Source organism: Gadus macrocephalus, chromosome 19 (genome assembly GCF_031168955.1).
Source record: "Gadus macrocephalus chromosome 19, ASM3116895v1".
NCBI lineage: Eukaryota > Metazoa > Chordata > Actinopteri > Gadiformes > Gadidae > Gadus > Gadus macrocephalus.
In genome coordinates this window covers 2508601-2530380 of record NC_082400.1, presented here as the reverse complement: position 1 = coordinate 2530380, position 21780 = coordinate 2508601, and the positions used below count along the sequence as shown (strand labels likewise).

General features: G+C 43.8%; 1 protein-coding gene across 2 annotated transcripts; it reads left to right on the top strand.

Moving 5' to 3' along the window:
* Positions 1 to 232: 232 nt before the first annotated feature.
* Positions 233 to 20835, top strand: st8sia5 (ST8 alpha-N-acetyl-neuraminide alpha-2,8-sialyltransferase 5). Of its 2 annotated transcripts, XM_060038348.1 has the most exons (9): positions 233 to 1184; positions 3646 to 3753; positions 4089 to 4184; positions 6455 to 6547; positions 7325 to 7411; positions 15959 to 16103; positions 16258 to 16370; positions 16469 to 16561; positions 17441 to 20835. In XM_060038348.1, exons 1-9 carry the CDS (start codon positions 1039 to 1041, stop codon positions 17901 to 17903), a joined length of 1344 nt encoding a protein of 447 aa, XP_059894331.1. In that variant the 5' UTR covers positions 233 to 1038; the 3' UTR covers positions 17904 to 20835. The 2 variants fall into 2 exon arrangements, with proteins under 2 accessions (XP_059894331.1, XP_059894332.1); XM_060038349.1 differs by lacking the exon at positions 4089 to 4184.
* The last annotated feature ends 945 nt before the right edge of the window (positions 20836 to 21780 follow it).

Sequence of the window (21780 nt, the reverse complement as noted above, 5' to 3'; positions counted from 1 at the left end):
GTGTTCTATTTTAGTGTCTCATTTCTCATTGGAGCCTGCATACTTTCCTTGCAAGGGGGGGATTAGGCAGCGGTTTTATAATAAATTGGATTAACCCCCCTGGACGTCCAAGCAAAAAATAAATGTTCCATCAAATAATACATTCCCCTCCCCATGGATAAGACTTGGGCCACCAGAAGGCAGTGTAAACCCTCTGGGTAAGACCTGGGCCACCAGAAGGCAGTGTAAGACCTGGGCCACCAGAAGGCAGTGTAAACCCCCTGGCCCCAGGGCCCTCTGGTGGCACCAGGGCATTCGGCTCATTTCCTCTGGCAGTAATTCAGCCTTGACTTATTGATTACTTATTTGAATGACTATGACTAGAAACCGTGTTCTGCTCATATAGCTGTCAAAAACTAGGACTATTAGGACTGACCTGTCATGGTAGGTAATTGGCCGGCTTTAAATACAATAGGGCAGATGGTATTGGATACTTTGCGCAGGAAGCGAAAGGGCCCATTGGATTTTAAGGTATGGATTTGGATTTTAAGGTGGATTTCAGGACATGGCGCCTTGGTGCAAGCTCCACAGGGAGTGACCTTGCCTCTTGACTAGCAAGCAAGCCTCTCCAGCGAGCCGAGGCGCCTCCTCAGCACCGCAGGCTCTGCGTTGCGTCGTTTCCGATTTCCGAAACGCGCCACTCGCTCGGTGTTAACATCAACACTGCACTATTATAGTCACACAATTTTGATTATTTACGCTGGCATTTTTTTAAGAATCTTTAAAAACCCAATCGTCAGCGCGTTGTGGTCACATGGAGCTGGGTTTGTGATATTCTGGACCATCTGCATCACCGGATCCTAATGCATGATAAACAGCAAGGCAGCAGAGACCAGCTGCGGGCTGCGCGCACCGAGAGACCCAGCGGTCTGAAACTATGCCACTGAGTCGTAAAAATAAGTGTGTGAGGAACATTAGTCCGTGAATGCATCGAGGACCGAGTCCTAACCCGGGGATTGAGGTTCGAGGACAGAGTCCCGGGGATCCAGGGACCCGGGGATGCTGCGCCGGAGGATGGGGTACTCGGACCCCACGTCGAGTAAGGACCTGCTCGGCAATAGGTCTCTTTGTTTTATCTTTATCTGTGCATTTGGACTGGTCACTCTATTGCAACAAATACTCTATGGAAAAAACTACATTAAGAGGTAAGTGTTTGATTTGGAGTGGAGCTGTGAATTATCAACGAAGGTTGATTCAGGATATATACAGCCAATCTTAACATAATGCATAATAGGTGTTTATTATATGCGTAACTGGGGTTTATATATACACAGCACTACTATATCATTCCGATGGGCTGATGTATGGGGAAACAACATCCATTTTTCCCAATGGCATATAATTGAATTTCATTAGATTTATTTTTCTTCTTTTTTTGTTTTCGATGATTTCTAAAGACGAAACATCACATTCATACCCAGTGCTCGGACTGTGTATGGGATTGTTTCCCCTTTATTTTGATTTTCTGTTTCAGTGACTGGTCACAGCCTACATCTTACAAAGGGTATCCGACTCATATCATTGCGCCTCTCCGAAAATGTGGGTTATATAATCCAATCAGCAACATATTGAAGATGGTGTGTGTTACGAAAGCCCCCCCTCCCCCCGACCCCACCCTGATCCCCATTGCAAAAATACAGAAGATAAATATTGAATGCCATAGGCGATGTCTATATGATGATCTCTCTGGGAACCCTTTTACAACATGAACTGTATACCTGGTCTTATCGACCAAAAACGTTTCCATCCAGACGAGCAGATGCTGAGAAGCAGAGATGTTTGATCCGAAGGTTTTTTGTAGCCAAGAATTCAATTGGAAGGAAAAACAACAATAACCAATCGAAAACCCCCAGCACCAAATACGATACATGTGGCACATTATGACTTTGCTCTATAGCAAACATGCATGTGGTGCTGAAATCCGACCTGTTTCCTATAAGACCCCTCCCTTCCCCTTCCACTAACCCTCCCCACATACCCACTGGGCTGATGATGCTGGAGATGATGATGCTAATGTATGGATTCATTGCTGTCTCGTCGGCTTGTCTGGCGAGGAGAATGAATCCAAGCACCAGACACACCTCTCTGGCTGTGCCCTGGCTCCCTATAGCGCTCTACAGACCATGGAGAGAGTGAGAGAGAGACAAAGAGAGCGAGTGAATGACGATCCCTCTGCTGCTGCAACAAACACACCATTAGCGCACCAAGGCAGCCATTTTACTCCAATCCCACCTGCATGCTGGGATGGTTTTTGTTGGTGGGGTGGGACTGGAGAGAAGGAGGGAAGGATGAGACTGGAAAACAGCTTTAAATGATGATGCAGGTCTGAGTGTGTGTGTGTGGGCCTGTGTCTGTGTGTTTGTGAGTGTGGGTGAGAGAGAGAGAGAGAGAGAGAGAGAGAGAGAGAGAGAGAGAGAGAGAGAGAGAGAGAGAGAGAGAGAGAGAGAGAGAGAGAGAGAGAGAGAGAGAGAGAGAGAGAGATGTTGTTGATTATACCCATTACAGCTCATTTTTCAAGCCCATTTTCCAGAATTAAAACTATTCGCTGGGAGCCCATTAGGCCCTTCTAGCATCTTATCAGATGCATATGGACGACAGACAGAGATGCATTAGGTAGTTAAATGCAAGCGTTCAAGCTCTGCTTAGAGTAATGGCGTTGTGGCAAAGTGATGTGTGCAGCTACCGTTTGTACAGTAAGTGGATCCAAAGCGACCCACTTACTGTCAACGACATATTTACTCTCACTCTCTGTACCATATTTAGAAGATCTGCCACCCAGGAAACTAGATCAAGAATTACAAAGAGCATAAATTAAATGCTCATGAATTATACCCAATTCAGTCTTAAATAAAATGACTGTATATCTGTATATAGACAGTGATTTATTTTTACAAACGTATTGGAAACAAATAAATCAGTAGGAACTCAATGTGAAAGGAATGATGATAATAGAGTGAGTTTGGATCAACTGAGCACTTATCAGATGAAAAAAAGGGAAAAGCTTGATGTTTTTTTATTGTTTTCACAGCGCAAAAAAACAAGCAAAGGGAATCAGTGCCAGTGGTATACTCCTTCTGACAATGGTCAGCGTGATCTGTAGTGGTACTTCGGGACCAAGGCCTAATGCACCTGCAGATCCAAAGGGGTGTTTACTCTGCAGCTTAATGCGCTCACGACCCGATCCTTACGTACCTGATACGTAGTCCTGCAGTGATGCATTGCTGCTCAGTACATAATGAGGCCGATGGGCGTGTTTGCACAACGCAATCCCAACACTAAAAATGATAATAGAATAATATGTAATCCTGTGAAGTCATTCGATTCTAGTATGCCGGTTTTGTGGTATACCAGAGTTTGGCGGTCGATGTTTTCACTGCTCTGATTCCCTGCATGTTAAAACATGATGATCTATTTTACCACGTTGATGGCCAACATGATAAACATTTTTTACCCCATCACTGTACTGTGTATGTGAATGTGTGAACCCCGGAGGATTGTGAATGATTGAATAAGGGATTGGAGGGTTGTTGAGCGTGTGCACATGATGACATTTGCAAAATGAGGCCAAATAAATATACCAAATGAACTGACAAATTTTCTTACTAGTGCACAACAGTTTAGCCGACTCAAAGGCGACGAAACGGGGAATTGGAGCGGTCCCATTAATTTCTCGGATGACGGATCTCTGAAGCCGGCCAGAAATGGGAAGAAAAGGTACATATCACTGAAGTGACTGACACTGCACAGCACCTCTTAGAGACCAGAGCGAGAGTGAGAGAGTGAGTGAGAGAGAGTGAGAGGGAGAGAGAGAGTGACCCAGCTCTGCATGCGTGAACTGGGCCAGCGATGCATCCACCAGTCAGCAGCTTTTATAAGTAGACTCAAGGAGAGAAGGAGCTGCAGCATTTTAAGATTCATCAGCCTCTTTTTTTACTTTCCTTTGACATGTTTCCAAATAATTGTGCTGGCATTATAGGGAAAAGGAGGGTGATGATGCCACAGGACCGAGTCACACATTAACCTAACTTAACCTGTCTGCATGTTGACAGATGTTTCCGTCAGAATTTTCAGCCTGATTCACAGAGCTCCATAATAGTCGCACCCTGCCTAGCTGATATTAAGAAGAAAAAAAAACGCTCTCACAGGTAGGCCAGTCTGCAGGCATTTCTAAGTACTTTCACTGAAACCCAAGAATGCCTCTTTCTTTTCCATTAGTCCGAAAGGGATGAACTCTCATATTATTTTCAGTGGTGGTTGCACCTCAGAATTGCTCTTTGCATGTTGTCTGACCTGCTTCACCTCGATCCCTCCCCTCCCCCCCTTCCCTCTCCCCCCCCTCCCCCTCCGCCGAGCCATCACACACAGACACACACACACATACACACACACACCCACCCAGTGGAAATCTGGGGAAACTTCGCCCTTCTTCCTGTCGATGTACCGGCTTTTCCTCGTACTTGTGACCCATCCCAGCACCCATCTCCAAGCATCGTCCTTCTTCTCAACGTGTGTCTCGCTCTGCACAGCTGTGTGTTTTCATAGTGTGGGTTGACCCCACCCTTTTCTTCACTGCCTCTTCCCTTCTTACGTCTGTCTCTCTTCTCGTCAACCTGGATTCCCTTCTTTTTAACTCTTTGATTTCCAGACAGGCACATACCCAGGCACCTGGGCGCAAACAAAACAATAAAAATTACTCTGCAGCTCTTAGTGTAATGCTAGTTATGCTTAAATAGTGTCCACATGGGGCCTAGCCACCGAGTGTTCATTCTGAAATAGCATACGATTCACAACTCCAAGTAAAGTAACTTTCTAAGCAAACAAAAAAGAGGCTCTATCATCTCGAATCACAATGCAAATAATGATAAGGCTGTCATTAACCACAGGACACATGCTTCCAAACCACTGTCCAGTTAACGCTCAGAAACATGCTGTGCACCGGCAGGTGGAGGTTGAGCACCAGTTCCATTATTTACCTTTTTATACCACATTCTTGTTTAAACACATTTGGTTTAAACACGTTTTTATATTGTGTTCATTTTCTAGTTTTTTTTTTATAGTTTTTATCCCAAAGACACATATAGGTACTTTTATTGTTTCTTCCATATTTCTATCATCTGTATTCTCATGACATCTGTTCGATTTAACATCAAACTCCACAATCATACACATACATGCATATAGTGTCTGCTGCAATTGCAGCTTCATTATTTTGTGTATCCTTTCCTCAAGTCAACGGCAAGAACACAGGTAAAAGGATAAATAAATGTTATTTCCATTTGTATGCTAGGCCTTCTGAAAACTAAAATCAATAAAAAAGATCAAAAAATCTCTAAGTAAAATAAATAAATAATAATAAACAGATAATCCTTAGATTGAAACATTGCAGTCATTTGTGTGTGTGTGTTGTGTTTCTATATCTTTGGTTTCTTTTTGATTTTCTTTACAGATATATGTGCATAAACATTATTGACACATTATATACCAATAATAACAATACTGACCTGAAAGCATGAACATATCAATGCTATTAATATTAATAAAAACAGTAATGCACTATAATAACAATATTTGTTCTACTACAACTGCTATACTAAAACTATTAACTCTGCTAACAGCGCTAAGAATAGTTTAGTTTAAAAAACGAATTAAGTAAATACTAAGCTTATATAATTCAAATTGTATTTCAGTTTAGTACTACGAGTTACATACTTCAATCATGTTTTTGGCTCAGCTTCAAAAGCTTATCTCGAACTTGAGATTTCCTGTCATGTTAAAATATATCATTCAACGTTCGCCCCAATACATCATGTTTTTAAATCACCCAAAAAAATATAGTACTTAACAATTTAGGGGTGCCTTTAGTTCATATTCAGCATTTGTGAAATATAACCCCAACAGTGAGAATATTTCTTTAGTCTACATTTAAGATGAGATGTATGCATGAGCATGTATGTATGAGTGAGTGTGCATGATAAACTTCAACTAAATACAAATTTGCAAGCATTTTACTGTATCACAATCACAAAACGTGTGTAAATCTAAAGATCCAAAATTCAAAATGATGTTGCCTCACACAAGCATAACCCATATTCACCACCCCTGACATTGTGATGTGCACAGGAGGGCTGCCATTCAGGAGATGAACACAGATATGTCCTCTATTCACACGTCTAATGTGTCCTTTCAGTTTTTGTCGTAATTCACAGTATCACAAATGAATGCCAAGTGAAACCGATTTTAATTCTCATTCATTAAATCCCCTAAATACTTTTTTATTTAAACGTCATCAATATGCCACCAATATTAAATCAATCAATTGGTTTAGCTAACTGATAGCAGGTTCACCGTTTAATCCCATTTGATCTCCTCCATGTGTCTTCTAGACCTAGGTTGACTGACTGTCTGTGTCCTCCAGGTATTTGGACTCCTACAAAGGGGCCTATGAATACAACTCCACTGCCTGCAAAGAGTTCAGGCAGGACATTATGGACGTTAAGGTCCTGACAATGTAAGTGATTGTGGACTAATGCGCTGTACCCCCGAACCACTGACACTAATACTCTCTGCAAGCAGCTCTATCTGCTAGAAGAATGGAATGGGATGAGGTTTCTCACACCTCAGAAAATGATGATAGAAAGAACGATCCTTGACAGTGGAAGCTTTGATAGACGATTAATGCACACCATAATCCCCAACTCTAAGCTTATTGCTTATAATAATACATAATAATCATAATAACAAAATCTCCCCCAAAATGTTTTTTTTTTTTATTCACTCACCTCAACAGTATTTAGTCAATGACAAAATCCTAAGTATAAAGTCATAAAAATTCCATTCTTGAAATGAACAAGTTTTCCTCAAAACTATGAACCACAATAATAATAAATCTAACAATGTGTGTGTTCTATTCTTGGGTACTCGGTGGAAACATGATGTAATGTTCATGTTGCCCGGGTGGAGGCCCACTTAGTAGCAGCTCTAATAGGCCCTGATTTAGAGGAGTAGCCAACGTTAGAAAAGCATCTCCCACTCCTCCAGCACCAAATCAGATCTCCAGGCATTTCAAGGGGAAAGCTGCTTCTATTCAGAGCTGCCTCTATTCTGCCTCTGTTCAGAGGCAGCTATATAAAGACGGGAGCGGCCAGACGCTCAGTCATTGGCTCGTTTAATTTTTTTGGGCTATTTTGTTGTTCTCATGCTTCCCTTCTTTATCTACCTTTTGAAGGAATAGTCTGGCAGTGTAATACGTCTGTCTCTTAAGGGTCATCTTTCTTTCTCTCCACAGGGTGAAAACTTCAGATCTCTTTGAGAGGTGGAGAAACCTGCAGGTTTGCACGTGGGAACAGAATAAAATAGAGACTGACAACTTCAAGTAAGTAATGATGTATCCCCACATCACATTACCACAAGGAAATGTATTGTATATATTTCCCTACATTATCATCATCGTCAACATCAAACTCAACATCTGCTTCTCGAGATAACTGTTGGCCCCGTCCAAAGGGGTTGTGAATCCAAAACCCTTTTTGTTTTGTTTTAAGCATGGTAATACAACTTGTTTGATGATCCACATTGTCAAATTGGACATTTTGTCACGTTACTAAAATGGGATCTTCACTAAGAGAAAACAGGAGTCAAATCCTATGTTTACTGAAGTCTCTGTCAACCATATTGAGAACATTTCACTCTGATATGAAGATCAGAAGTTTTTTCTTAGGCTCTTTAAAGTATCTGGGGAGGAAGGCGGTGAGGTGTTTGTGGATGTGGAGAGCAGTGGGAGGTGTGTGTGGATGTGGAGAGAAGTGGGAGGTGTGTGTGGATGTGGAGAGCAGTGGGAAGTGTGTGTGGATTTGGACAGCAGTAGGAAGTGTGTGGATGTTGAGAGCAGTGGGAGGTGTGTGTGTGGATGTGAACAGCAGTGGGAGGTGTGTGTGGATGTTGAGAGCAGTGGGAGGTGTGTGTGTGGATGTGAACAGCAGTGGGAGGTGTGTGTGGATGTTGAGAGCAGTGGGAGGTGTGTGTGTGGATGTGAACAGCAGTGGGAGGTGTGTGGATGTTGAGAGCAGTGGGAGGTGTGTGTGTGTGGATGTGAACAGCAGTGGGAGGTGTGTGGATGTTGAGAGCAGTGGGAAGTGTGTCTCGATGTGGAGAGCAGTGGTCTTCAACCTGTTTGGGCCTAAGGAACACCAAATATCACTCACTTTCAAATAATTATCAAACAGATATAGGCTAATTTGAATCAAACAGGCAATCCATGTTGGTTGGATCCATCCAGGTTGCCATGGCGCCGTCGAGGGTGGCTGCCTGTTGCAGTAGCTCTTGCAGTTCCTACTTATTTTTTCTTCTAATTGCTACTATTATTTCAACTTGACATCTTTCTGATATTCGCTGGAAGGTGCCTTTAATCTTTTAAACACATTTGATCATTAGTTTAAGTTAGTGTTAGTGTAGTTTTTAGTGTAATTTGTGATACTCGTGGACCAAACAATGATTACCCATACGAGGGAAGGGCTGCTGATGTACCGGCCGGGACCAACGGCCGGGGCCGTTGGAGCCCCACCCGCGGGCATACCTGCGGAGCTTAGGAGACACCGGAGGGGAACGAGAGCCGGAACGAAGGCAAGGTTGAGACGGGAGACGCACAGGAGATTTAAACCTTGCCTTCCATCTATCGTGATGGGGAACGTGAGATCGTTGGCCAACAAAACAGACGAACTAACAGCCTTGGCGAGCGGTCAGTGTGTGTACCGGGAGTGTAGTTTGTTGTGCTTCACGGAGACATGGCTACATAGGAATATACCGGACTGTGCTATCGAGTTGGCTGGCTTCACGCTAGCGAGAGTGGACAGGGGACGACTGAGCGGAAAGAAGAAAGGAGGGGGTCTAGCCGTCTTTGTGAACACAAAATGGTGTAACCCCGGACATGTTACCGTGAAGGAGAGCATCTGTACTCCAGATATCGAACTGTTAGCTGTGGGATTGAGGCCATACTATCTGCCTCGGGAGTTCTCTCACGTCATCGTTGTTGTTGTGTATGTACCACCGTCCGCAGTGGCAGCGCGCGCCTGTGACGTCATCCACTCTACCGTCGCGAGATTACAGACTCGGCACCCCACAGCGCTCATGATAATCAACGGAGACTTCAATCATGTCTCTCTCTCCAAAACTCTGACCAGCTTCACACAGTATGTGAAATGTAAAACCAGAGGAAATAAAATTCTGGACTGTCTTTATGCCAATGTGAGGGAGGCATACAGCTCCTCTCCCCTCCCACCCCTCGGCCAGTCTGACCACAACTTGATACACCTTACACCTGTGTACAAGCCTGTTATAAACAAGCAGCCGGCTACCACCAGGACTGTGAAGGTGTGGTCTAGAGAGGCTGAGGAGGCCCTGCAGGACTGCTTCCAGAGAACAGACTGGGATCTGTTCCAGGAAGACCACGCAGAGGACATTGAGGGACTCTCCCATTGCATTACGGATTACATCAGGTTCTGTGAGGACAGCGTTGTACCCATCAAGAAGGTCCGCTGTTTTCCTAACAACAAACCCTGGATTAATAAGAACATTAAAATCCTACTTAACAGGAAGAAGAGGGCTTTCATGGCAGGAGACAGAGAGGGGGTAAAATCAGTTCAGAAGGAGCTGAGAAGGGAACTAAGGGCGGCCAAAAACCGCTATAAGGAGAGGCTGGAGGGCAAGCTGGAAATGAACAGTGCCAAGGAGGTGTGGGATGGGATGAAGCAGATTACGGGACACAGACTGCCAGGTCCAGCTGTGGGGGGCGGGCACGAACGTGCTAATGAGCTGAACCTATTCTTCAATAGGTTCGACTCAACCCCTGCCCCAGTGAGCTCAGCGAGTCAGTCTGTGCCCCCCTCCTTCACCTCCCCTACCCCCAACCCAGTCACCTCCCCTCCCTTTCCCCCTCCACTCCCCCTTGCTACCAGTCTTGTCATTACATCAGGCCAGGTGAGGCAGGAGCTATCTAAGCTCCAGAGGTATAAGGCAATGGGTCCGGACAACATCAATCCCAAGGTGCTTAAAGCGTGTGCCGGACAGCTTGCTGGAGTGTTCCAACACCTCTTCAACCTCTCCCTGAGGCTAAAGAAGGTGCCCCAGTTGTGGAAGACCTCCTGCATTGTTCCGGTGCCTAAGATAGCTCGTCCTAGCTCTCCCAATGACTACAGGCCAGTGGTGCTGATCTCACACATCATGAAGACCTTCGAAAGACTGGTCCTACAGCACCTCAGGCCCCAGGTGTGTGACTCCATGGACCCACTGCAGTTCGCGTACCAGGCCCAACTCAGCGTGGACGACGCCATCATTTACCTGCTGCACAGGGCTTACTCACACCTGGAGAAGCCGGGGAGCTCAGTGAGAGTCATGTTCTTCGACTTCTCCAGTGCGTTTAATACCATCCAGCCTCCCCTGCTTGAGAAGAAGCTCTCAGCAATGCAGGTACACCCTGACATGGTGGCCTGGATTGGTGACTACCTTTCCAGCAGGCCACAGTACGTGCGGCTGCAGAGCAGCCTGTCAGATGTGTTGATGAGCAACACTGGCGCACCCCAAGGAACAGTACTTTCACCCTTCCTCTTTACCATCTACACCTCTGACTTCAGCTTCAACTCTGGAACCTGCCATCTCCAGAAATTCTCAGATGACTCCTCCATCGTGGGCTGCATCAGTGAGGACAGGGAGGACGAGTACAGAGGTGTGGTGGAGGACTTCGTCAGATGGTCTGAGGAGAACCACCTCCAACTCAACATCGGCAAGACCAAGGAGCTGGTGGTGGACTTCCGCCGGAAGAGGAAGCCCCCAACCCCTATTACCATCCAGGGGGTTGAAATTGAGACGGTGGATTCGTATAAGTTCCTTGGAGTACACATCAACAATAAACTGGACTGGTCTGACAACACAGAGGCCCTCTACCGGAAGAGTCAGAGCAGACTCTTCTTCCTCAGGAGGCTCAGGTCGTTTGACGTGTGTGGCAGGCTGCTAAGGACATTTTATCTGTCTGTGGTAGCCAGCACGCTGTTCTTTGCTGGGGCGTGCTGGGGAGGAGGCATCAAGGCTGGGGAGTCAAACAGACTCAACAAGCTGGTTAGGAAAGCCAGCTCTGTTGTGGGACTTGAGCTGGACAGTCTGGAGGTGGTGGTGGAGAGGAGGATGAGGGACAAATTCAAGTCCATCATGGGCAACCCCTCCCATCCCCTCCATGCTGAGCTGTGGCAGATGGGGAGCACCTTCAGCCACAGGTTCATGTTCCCCAGGTGCAAGACGGAGCGCTTCAGGTGCTCCTTTGTGCCGGTAGCCATTAGGCTGTTCAACAGTGCCCGATGATGATTGTGTTTGTGTATGTCTATGTGTTTGCATATGCATGTGTGTGTGTGTTTAGGTATGCGTATATATGTGTATATGCATCACCCATCTTGATGTTGTTTCTGTTTGTCTTGTTTTTGTCCCTATTAACTATAAGCGTCTCCTTATGCATTAGCACTTTGTATTTATTTATTTATTGTATTTATTACATTGTTATTTTGTCCTGTGTCCTTCCACTGCTGCTGCAACAAACAAATTTCTCCTACGGGGGATTAATAAAGTTATATCGTATCGTATCGTAATCAAATCATTTATAAAACAATATTTAAATGGGTTGAAGTACGGATGGGTTGTGGGAAATCAATCCATAAACATAGTCCAGGTGTACACACACACGAAATATAATATGTGCAACGAAACATAAAAAACCTTTTCACAGGGTTTATAACCATAACCCTTAAAAATATTTACTTAAAGAGGCCATGCCATCATGGCACCTAAAAAAAGCAGCCAAAAAAGGAGGCATTAAAAGCCAACAATTTGGCAAAATGTTAACCATAACATAATTAAGATTTTAACAGTTGTGGAAGTCAAATGTTACTTCCAGATTCAACCGATGTATTGTCTTGATAGTCTCTCACCTCCCTACGCAGAAACTCAAACGAATAAAACGTTACTGTTGTCAAACTAAGTACTTTTCTCAGAGTATCAACACCTACTGGGTACTCTGGTCTCCAGCCACAACTTCAGGAGCAGCAATCGTTTACACTTTTCAACTCAACTGCTGACCAGGTGAGTCCAGATTAGCTCACTTATATTGTAAACATGTGTACTTTATATTTAAAGACATGTAACGTGCGTTTGCTATTATCATGCAATGCTTATTGCGTTAAATCATTGCTTCGGTTCGCAAATAAGCTTTTCCGTTGTTTCTACATGCTGTTAGCCGTCAGCGACTTGCACATTTTTAAGTGAAAAACAAAGATGCTCTTCTGCTTATGCACTCAATAGCCTTCCTACTCGGAGGAAGTGTGTCTTTGTTAAGCGGGTGCATGCTGACCAACCCTTTTCCCTCTCAGCAGCGGTGCAGAGGCGGGCCACCTGGAACCACGAGTCCACCTGGAGCCACGGGTCCACCTGGACCACGAGTCCACCTGGAGCTACGAGTCCACCTGGAGCTATGAGTCCACCTGGAGCCACGAGTCCACCTGGAGCTACGAGTCCACCTGGAGCTATGAGTCCACCTGGAGCCACGGGTCCACCTGGAGCCACGAGTCCACCTGGAGCCACGAGTCCACCTGGAGCCACGAGTCCACCTGGAGCTACGAGTCCACCTGGAGCTATGAGTCCACCTGGAGCCACGAGTCCACCTGGAGCCACGGGTCCACCTGGAGCCACGAGTCCACCTGGAGCCACGAGTCCACCTGGAGCTATGAGTCCACCTGGAGCTATGAGTCCACCTGGAGCCACGAGGCCCCAGGACGGCCGGGGTCTCAAATGGGTTGGAATATTTCAAAATAAATGTTGTTGTTTTAATCGTCTGTGTTCTCATCTTGCTTTTAATAAATCTCTGATTTATCTGACAATTTTTCTTTTTTTATCAATGTAATCCTTTTTACGCCTGTTTGATATTTCCCAGTCCCACAAACCCAAACATCCAAGTAGAAGTCTGGTTGAAGTCATTGAAACATGGAAACATGTCCAAGACCTGTCCTCATTTCAATAGACTATAGATAGATAGATTTTACACGTCATTTAAACAAAAAAATGCTCAATTGTTCAAAAACCCATCACAATAAGCACAAACTCATGTGTCCATGCAATTTGTATTATGCATCCAATTCATCATGTAGCACCTTAAAGGCACCCAGTGCAACTTTATGTAGACATTCAATGAAAAATAAACATTCAATTTGTAGTCTTTTTTACACGTAGTAAGTTTCAATAACTCCATACCATTACATATCGACATTCAAGGAGCAAAGATGAGACGTCGTTGTGTGGTGAGAACTGATAGAAAATCGTAAACAACAACAATCGCCGGTGGGGAGAAGCCATTTTTCCATTGACTGGAAGCCTGCTTTATTTATTGTAGGTTACAAAAAATAAAGAAAATGGCGGCATTGTTGTTGTTATCGATTTTGTATCAGTTCTCACCACACAACGACATCTCATCTTTGCTGCTTAAATGTCGGTATGTAATGGTATGGAGTTATTGAAACTTACTACGTGTAAAAAAGACTAGAAATTGAATGTTTATTTTTAAGCCTCGAAAGTTGCACTGGGTGCCTTTAAACAATGACGTTTGTCTCAAATACAACGTATTTTCAACGTTAACCAATTTTTACCATATTTTAAACCGCATAATGCTCACTGGTTCAAAAAGTCTACTTTGGTTCATTACAAATCCACATGTCAAAGCGCCTGGGGTCAACCACTGCCGACCAACCTTCTGCGCAGAACGGCCTGAACGAGCACATTACGTCACGTTATCGTCGCCGATGTATGGTCTACCTATAGGGGGCAGCAACGCTCCTCATGGCGAGTTGGGTCACCTTTATATCCGAAATACAGAACAATAAATTGCATCCCATCGGAAGCAGAGGATTCAGGGGGAGGGGTTCATATTGTTCATACTGTTCTGTGGTCATACTGTTTTAATAAATAATTATTTATAGCCCAGTTGCATGGTTAAATGTAGCCTACTTGAAATGTAACCAAGAGAAGGGAGAAATATATCTGTGGTTCTGTAGAAATTAGTTAATTAAGAATTGTACATGAAATGAAAATATCTGCTTGAAGGTAGGTTTAAATGTGAATGTTAAATGAAAAGTAGCAAAAAGCCTTTGAAATAACTTTTGAAAGATTTGTTAAAGTATTTTCCACAGCAGCCGTCGACATCTTTTAGATGTCTTTTCAACGGAAAATGCTCACGTTGACCGCCCAGTACAGATCTGAAGAGTGAACACAAATTTAAAAGATCCCAAGGCCTTCTGATAGATGAGGCCCTAAGACGAGGCCCTCTGACAGAAGAGGCCCTCTGACGGACGAGGCCCTCTGACAGAAGGGGCCCTAAGATGAGGCCCTCAGACAGACGAGGCCCTCTGACGGACGAGGCCCTCTGACGGACGAGGCCCTCTGACGGACGAGGCCCTCAGACGGACGAGGCCCTCTGACGGACGAGGCCCTCTGACGGACGAGGCCCTCTGACGGACGAGGCCCTCTGACAGAAGGGGCCCTAAGATGAGGCCTACCTCTGCCTTATAGTAGAGCACTCTGTAAGTTTGTAGACATGTATAACGGCTGGTGTGTGTGGATAAGTGTGTAGACATGTGTAACGGCCAGGTGTGTGTGGATATGTGTGTGTGGAGCTGCGAGAAAGGAGTACGTTTCTCGGACACTCGTCCATATTTTTGTGGCCGCAAAAAAACATCACTAAAGAAATGCTCATGCACTAAAAGGGTGCTAAAAAAGTTTCAAAATTTTGGGGTGGATCGTAACCATGGGGATATGACCTGGCACCCTCAGCATTTGTTTTATATCATAGTGTTTGAATTCGAGCTCAAACTGGGGGTTCAGTTACAGTTGAACGGCCACCAGGTGTGATGCTAGTTACCCATTAGAATAATGTACCCGCTATGGTTACATCCCAAAGGGAGGGGCGGGTTTATGATCTGACACGGATCCACCGACCAGCATACCCAGTGGACTGTACCAACTGGTTTGGTGATCATCATACATCTGGGTGGGGGTTTACCTTTGGCTTGTAATGGCTAATCGACACCGCGCTCCTATTTGGTCAAATAGGAGCACTTTATCTATTTTCAAATAGAAGAGTTCTGCTTCATTTGTTTGTGTTGCGTCTCCCATGTCAATGGGCCAACCTTTTCCAAGGGTCCCCATTATCTGTTCTCTTGCTTTTGAAGAAGATTGTGTAAATTCCTAAAAGGTAATAATATGTCGCCTGGTTTTGTTTTCATCCCCTCCCCTGCACACCTCTGTGTCTAATCCCCCACTGCTCTAGGAGTTAATCAACCGATTCAAATGGCATCACCTTGTCCTGTTCTCCTCCCTGCCACGTCTCTGTCTCCAACCCTGATTGTTCTTGAGGATCAATCAAGGAAGCAGTTGAGGGGTTGTATTAGCGTTAATAACTTACAGTCCAACTGGGTGCCAATCTCACCGAGATATCACATCCTGCCTGCTGTTCAACCTAGAGAAGGTGTCGTCAGTTTGTAATGGGCCTTTTCAGAACAACGGTCACCCAACAGGAGATAAGGGGGTTGCACCTTTTTGTATTGTTGAACCTAGAGAACAAGTAGCGATTTGAAGGTATCTGAAATCCCTGCCCTTGTCATGTGTTTCGATATATATTGTTGTATGTGTGGAACCAAGCAGCGATTCCCTGAAGGGCTACGCTTGTAATTTGGTAATCCTGAGAAAGTCCAGGAAAAAAAGGGTTGAACGTTAAGTCTTGACTCAAGACATTCAAGGCCAGACATGAATGTTGTGAAGAAAAGGACTTGGAAGCAGCCCCTTGATATGAATCCTCCGCTCCCCCGTATAACTGTGTGTTTTTCCTGTCCCTCTGAAGGGCGTCTCTGTCCCGGTGCTGCAATGCTCCCTCCTTCCTGTTCACCACCAAGAGGAACACGCCTGCAGGGGCCAAGCTGAGGTACGAGGTGGACACCAGCGGCATCCTGCCCGTCACAACCGAGGTCTTCAAGATGTTCCCAGATGTGAGTCTGTCCAGCCATCCATTCCCCCACCCACCCATCTGTCTATCGCCTTCTAGGGAACGACGTAGAGGGAGGTCTCCTCTGTGAGCTTCATATGGACGACATAGCAGGATGACCTCTATGGGAGCTTCATATGTGTTTTGTTGTTCTCCAGGATATGCCATACAACAAATCCCAATATAAGAAATGCGCTGTCATTGGAAATGGAGGCATCATCAAGAACAGCAAATGTGGGAAAGAGATCGACTCAGCAGACTTTGTATTCAGGTATATTGCAGACAACAGTGTTGCAGAGAAAAATAATGGATAATGTATTATCTTCAAAATGTGTTGGAGTCCTATAACAGGATCCTATTTTTTTTCAGATGCAATATACCACCTATCAACGATAAGTACTCAGCTGATGTCGGCACTAAAACGGATCTTGTGACAATTAATCCAAGCATAATTACAGAGAGGTACAGACACACATACGCACACAATTCAGGAGTTGTTTAACGTTGCTTAATTTAAATTATATCTCGCTCTCTTCTGAACAAGTAGCCTTTGTGGCTTTCAGGAACAGTATGGGGTCATTTATCGTGGCAGCTGCATTTGTTTCGGTTAACAAAATGATGCTAGGAATGGATTCATTACAATTATTTTAGAAGACTGTGAAATACCATAGGTTCAACTCTTGATTTGTTGACTATTATTTGAGTCTTGATTGTATTGCTTGCTGACTGATATCTGTTGGCTTGATCTTCCCTCTAGTACTGTCTAACTCTACTACTGTCTAACTCTAGTACTGTCTAACTCTAATATTGTCTAATTCACGTCCTGTCTAACTCTAGTACTGTCCAACTCTAGTACTGTCTATCTCTAGTATTGTCTAACTCTAGTATTGTCCAACTCTAGTATTGTCTAACTCTAGTACTGTCTAACTCTAGTATTGTTTAACTCTAGTACTGTCTAACTCTAGTATTGTCTAACTCTAGTACTGTCTAACTCTAGTATTGTCTAACTCTAGTACTGTCTAACTCTAGTATTGTCTAACTCTAGTACTGTCTAACTCTAGTATTGTCTAACTCTAGTACTGTCTATTGTCTAACTCTAATACTGTCTAACTCTAGTATTGTCTAACTCTAGTACTGTCTAACTCTAGTATTGTCTAACTCTAGTACTGTCTATTGTCTAACTCTAGTACTGTCTAACTCTAGTATTGTCTAACTCTAGTACTGTCTAACTCTAGTACTGTCTATTGTCTAACTCTAGTACTGTCTAACTCTAGTATTGTCTAACTCTAGTACTGTCTCTACTCTCTCTGTTGTGTTCCCATCTCGTTCTGCGTCCTCCAGGTTCCAGAAGCTGGAGAAGTGGCGGCGGCCGTTCTACGAGGTCCTCCAGAACTACGAGAACTCCTCGGTGGTGCTGCCGGCGTTCTACAACACCCGCAACACCGATGTCTCCTTCCGCGTCAAGTACATGCTGGACGACTTTGACTCCCAGCGTGGCGTGTTCTTCTTCCACCCCCAGTACCTGCTCAACGTGCAGCGCTTCTGGGCGGTGCAGGGCGTGCGGGCCAAGCGCCTCAGCAGCGGGCTGATGCTGGTGACCGCCGCCCTGGAGATGTGCGAGGAGGTCCACCTCTACGGCTTCTGGGCCTTCCCCATGAACCCCTTAGGCATCTACATCACTCACCACTACTACGACAATGTCAAGCCACGGCCCGGCTTCCACGCCATGCCCCACGAGATCTTTAACTTCCTGCACATGCACACGCGCGGGATCGTCAACGTGCATACGGGGCAATGCAGGTGATCGCCCCCGACAACCGGCCCACAAAGGCTGTTCCACATCCACTGAGGGACTCGCTTTACACCTTGTTGTGGAGGAGTTCCAGCTTTACCTTTTTAATGGGAGATTTTGGTAACACTTTATGATAACAGTAATTAGTCATTTATAAGCCTTTAGTAACTGATGAACATTTATATTCATTGTAGATGATTGATAAGTGCTATCTTAAAGGTCCCATATTTTACCACTAGATGTGATCTTGACTCTCCATTACACGCCATGTCAAAACTGACCCTCTAGAGACTTATAGATACATGGACAGATGATCTATCTATCACACACCTGTGTGGAAACCAATACCTGTGATGTCCCTAGAGGGTCGATTTGACACGGATTGTAATGGCTGATCAACATCACACCTGCCAGTAGAATAAAAATCCTTTAACATAGTACTTATTAATCATCTACAAATGTATGTTCATATTTTGCTAATGATTATTTAATCCTTAACTAAAGGCTTGCAAATTACTTAAGACGTTATTCTAAAGTGTCACTAAGATTTTTAAGTGGTGTTTACTTTTAAAAGATGATTGACATGGAGTCTGTCCTTTTTTTAAAACCATTTAGTACATTTATGTGAAGGATGGGGGGGATTTTGGAGGAGGTTATGCATGTAAGAAAGCTCCAGGGGGATTACATTTGAGGACAGTTACGGTACATGTGCCATCTCAGTGGCAAAATGCAACACTACCTCTAATAATAAATCCTTCAGATCTATTTTTGCTAACTAGCAAGCTGGTTCAGTGTTAGCAACCTAACTGTTAAAAGAAACTGATTACCTCTGGAGCCTTCGTTTTATGTTGTAGTTAACATTTCCATTTCATTGTCAAATTTGCTTGCTTTGATGCCAAACTATGTTAGTTCTCAACTTTGATGTGTACCTTTAACTTGCTCACATTACAAGTCGTTGATTCTCTCTTCTTCTAAACCATGAGTTGCTTGTTTTTATTGTCATACGTGGTCTTCCAAGTGATTGTCGTCGTTTCTCGTGACGTTTTCAAGTGAACTTTTCCAATGGCTAATTTGTAGCCTGACAATGCCAGTCCAATACGCAAATGTGTACTCTCAGTTCCTTTTCGATTTCCAAAGGGAGTTATCAACAGACAAACACCAATATGCCTCCGGATGTAATTGGATAGATCTACAACCAATCAGAGCAACCAATCGTGGGACAAATTATCGGTAGCCATCTTGGTTGCTTATGAAAATGCTCTAAAAGGCACTGAAACCCGCCCCTTATAGATAAACGGTTGTGCAGTCTGCTGGAAATCTGTCTGAACAGGAGTGGGGCCAGGCGCATATGCCAGAGCAAATAAAACATGAGCTTGCATATGCGTCCGGTTCCCGGGCTTGCAAAGTTTTATACCGTTGTACAGGAGTATTGCTTTGTACTTGACAATGCACAAATATCTGCTCTAAAATCCGGACCCTTGTTGGGGTCTTGCTCCTTCTATCCCCTCTCTGAGACATCAGCCCCCCCTGTGTTCCACATGTTAGCTGTCTCCACATGGAACAGATGTGGCAGCTTTTAATAAATTTGTGTAATTTACTGATAGGGTTAGTATTGCCAATCCAACAATTTACAAAAGATGTAACGTATGGTTTCCTAATTTATTAAATATAAAATGGTTAACTGGAACAGCATATTTTCAAAAGCTGATCTTCTCTTGAAATGACCAGGTAATGTTCTCAAATATTCCTGGCGTAAGATTGAGTATTTTAAGGCGTAAGTCGTAGTTTTGGACAAAAGCCGAGCAAATGTTTTTTTATAACATTAAGAGAACAAATCTTTGACTTCCTATCGCCAATCCGATCTGTTTCTCCCTCCATACAGCACTGGAGAAAGATAACAACGAATGAAGGCCACACACTGTGGCTATATGGCTTATTTGATCCCATCTCTTGCTGTCCTCCATGTCTTAAGCCATACTGCCTTATGAGAAATCAACCCTTTTTCTGATGCGCACTTCACCCACGTGGATCGCATACCTAATGTACATTACTGTAGATCCAGCTCTTTTCCACACTTTTTAAACTTAAAATCGTAGAATCTCTAAGAGATCGCAGTGCACAGCATTTATTGTGCATTTTGTTTTGGAATTGCTCTATCCCCCTGTAAAATACAATTCCATGCATAACGATGTAATGCTGTGCATGTTTGTACTCTATGGCCTACTCAGCTTTGTGTGTGTCTGCTTCAATGAATCACTGAGATATGTTCACACATAGGCTCCGCATCTACTAATATCACAGGGGGCTTTTGGATGTGGACAAATGTTATCACTTCAAGCAATGACTTCTTTCGGAGCAGTATTGTGTATCAGTGGTGGTGATTCGATTGACTCGATGGATTGATTGGATGACGATGGCTCTTGGGCCATTCATCATGTGATGGAATTCTCTCTAACTATTGTTGCCTCACCTTATTTCACCTGCTGCAATGCATTTGCATGTATTCTAAGAAGCGCCCGGAAGTGGAGCATTTGGGATTGTCTTATCTTAACTTATTTGTATTCCAGGAGTGATTCTTCGACTCTTGAAATGATGTATAATGCTTGGTCCTCTCTACTTTGTGTATCAGACACAGATCATGACAAAGAGTCTTCTCTACTTCGTGAGTTTTTGGATGGACTTCACGGTACAAATTGCTTCCTTTATAAATCACAGTGAAGTCGTTTAAGGTCAACAGGTATGAGCACATGAGAAACAGAAATATTAGGATTTTCTAATCACTTTATGGTTCATTGTGTAAAATACTCAGCAATGATAATAAAAAGAACAATAATTGATTACAAGAGAACTAGTCTGAATTAAAGGGAATAGATAACACAGTGCTTTTTAACAAGAATGTAGATCTTTCTTTATTGTGTTTGTAAATAAACTGGTTTTGATTTTCTGTCTTGCGACAACTATTCCTACGTATTCAATGTGTGTGTGTGTGTGTGTGTATGTGGGGGGGATTGGTAAAAATAAAAGATTATAAATAAAATATTCTGTGTTAAAAGAAAGGGAAATGTCCCCCATAAGGGCTGAGTTTAAACAAAGACATAAGACATCAAGTCACAAGTCATGCTATGCGATATACAAATGATGACACACAAATGATGACATACAAACAATATTCCATTTGGTGTGTTGCCATAAGGTGGTGAATTACCGGTCTTAACTTGGGTCAGTTGACCTCTGGCTTGTCTGGTCCAATTAACTCCTTAAGCAAAGCTACTATCAGTCCCTTAATTATTAAGCAGGCGTGGTGTCAGTGTCCTCTCACTGACTCACTTTAGCGGCCCAGTCTCATTTATGTCCGATTATACTAAATCCACCAATATCTTGTTACAGCAGGATGTGTCAGGCTAGCCATCCCCACCTCAATGCACAGTTCATCAATTATATAAAATGGTGCAGAGGAAAGTAAAGCAATTTATCCAATCCATGTTCCTTATACATGGACACTTTCCCTTGGCCAGTCTGTTGGCAATCTTATGTGCAGGACATTTGTGATGGCTGAATTCTGATCAGCACATTTCTTTCGGTGATGTCTCTCTCAGGTCGGTTTTAACCAACAAAAGAAGAACACGAGAAGACAATCAACATTAGAGCACAGAACTTGAAGTGGCCCTTTTTTACCAGACCAGGTGTGATGTTGATTAGTCATGAAACATCAGAGTAGACTGGATGTTGAAGAGCAGATAGATGTAAGTTATTTTAATGACTGAGTGAGTGTGACCCACCATCAAATTCTTCTTCTTCTCTGTGAAAACAATCGGAATATTGAATTAAAAGTCCTGCTATAGGTATTAAACTAGTGGAATAACATTGTCACACTTAAAAAAACCGATTG

Coding starts and splice junctions, on each gene's coding strand:
- st8sia5 (XM_060038348.1), top strand. CDS start 1,039: ATGCTGCGCCGGAGGATGGGGTACTCGGACCCCACGTCGAGTAAGGAC. Junction 6,548..7,324: donor GACGTTAAGGTCCTGACAAT/GTAAGTGATTGT, acceptor TTCTCTCCACAG/GGTGAAAACTTCAGATCTCT. Junction 7,412..15,958: donor ATAGAGACTGACAACTTCAA/GTAAGTAATGAT, acceptor GTCCCTCTGAAG/GGCGTCTCTGTCCCGGTGCT.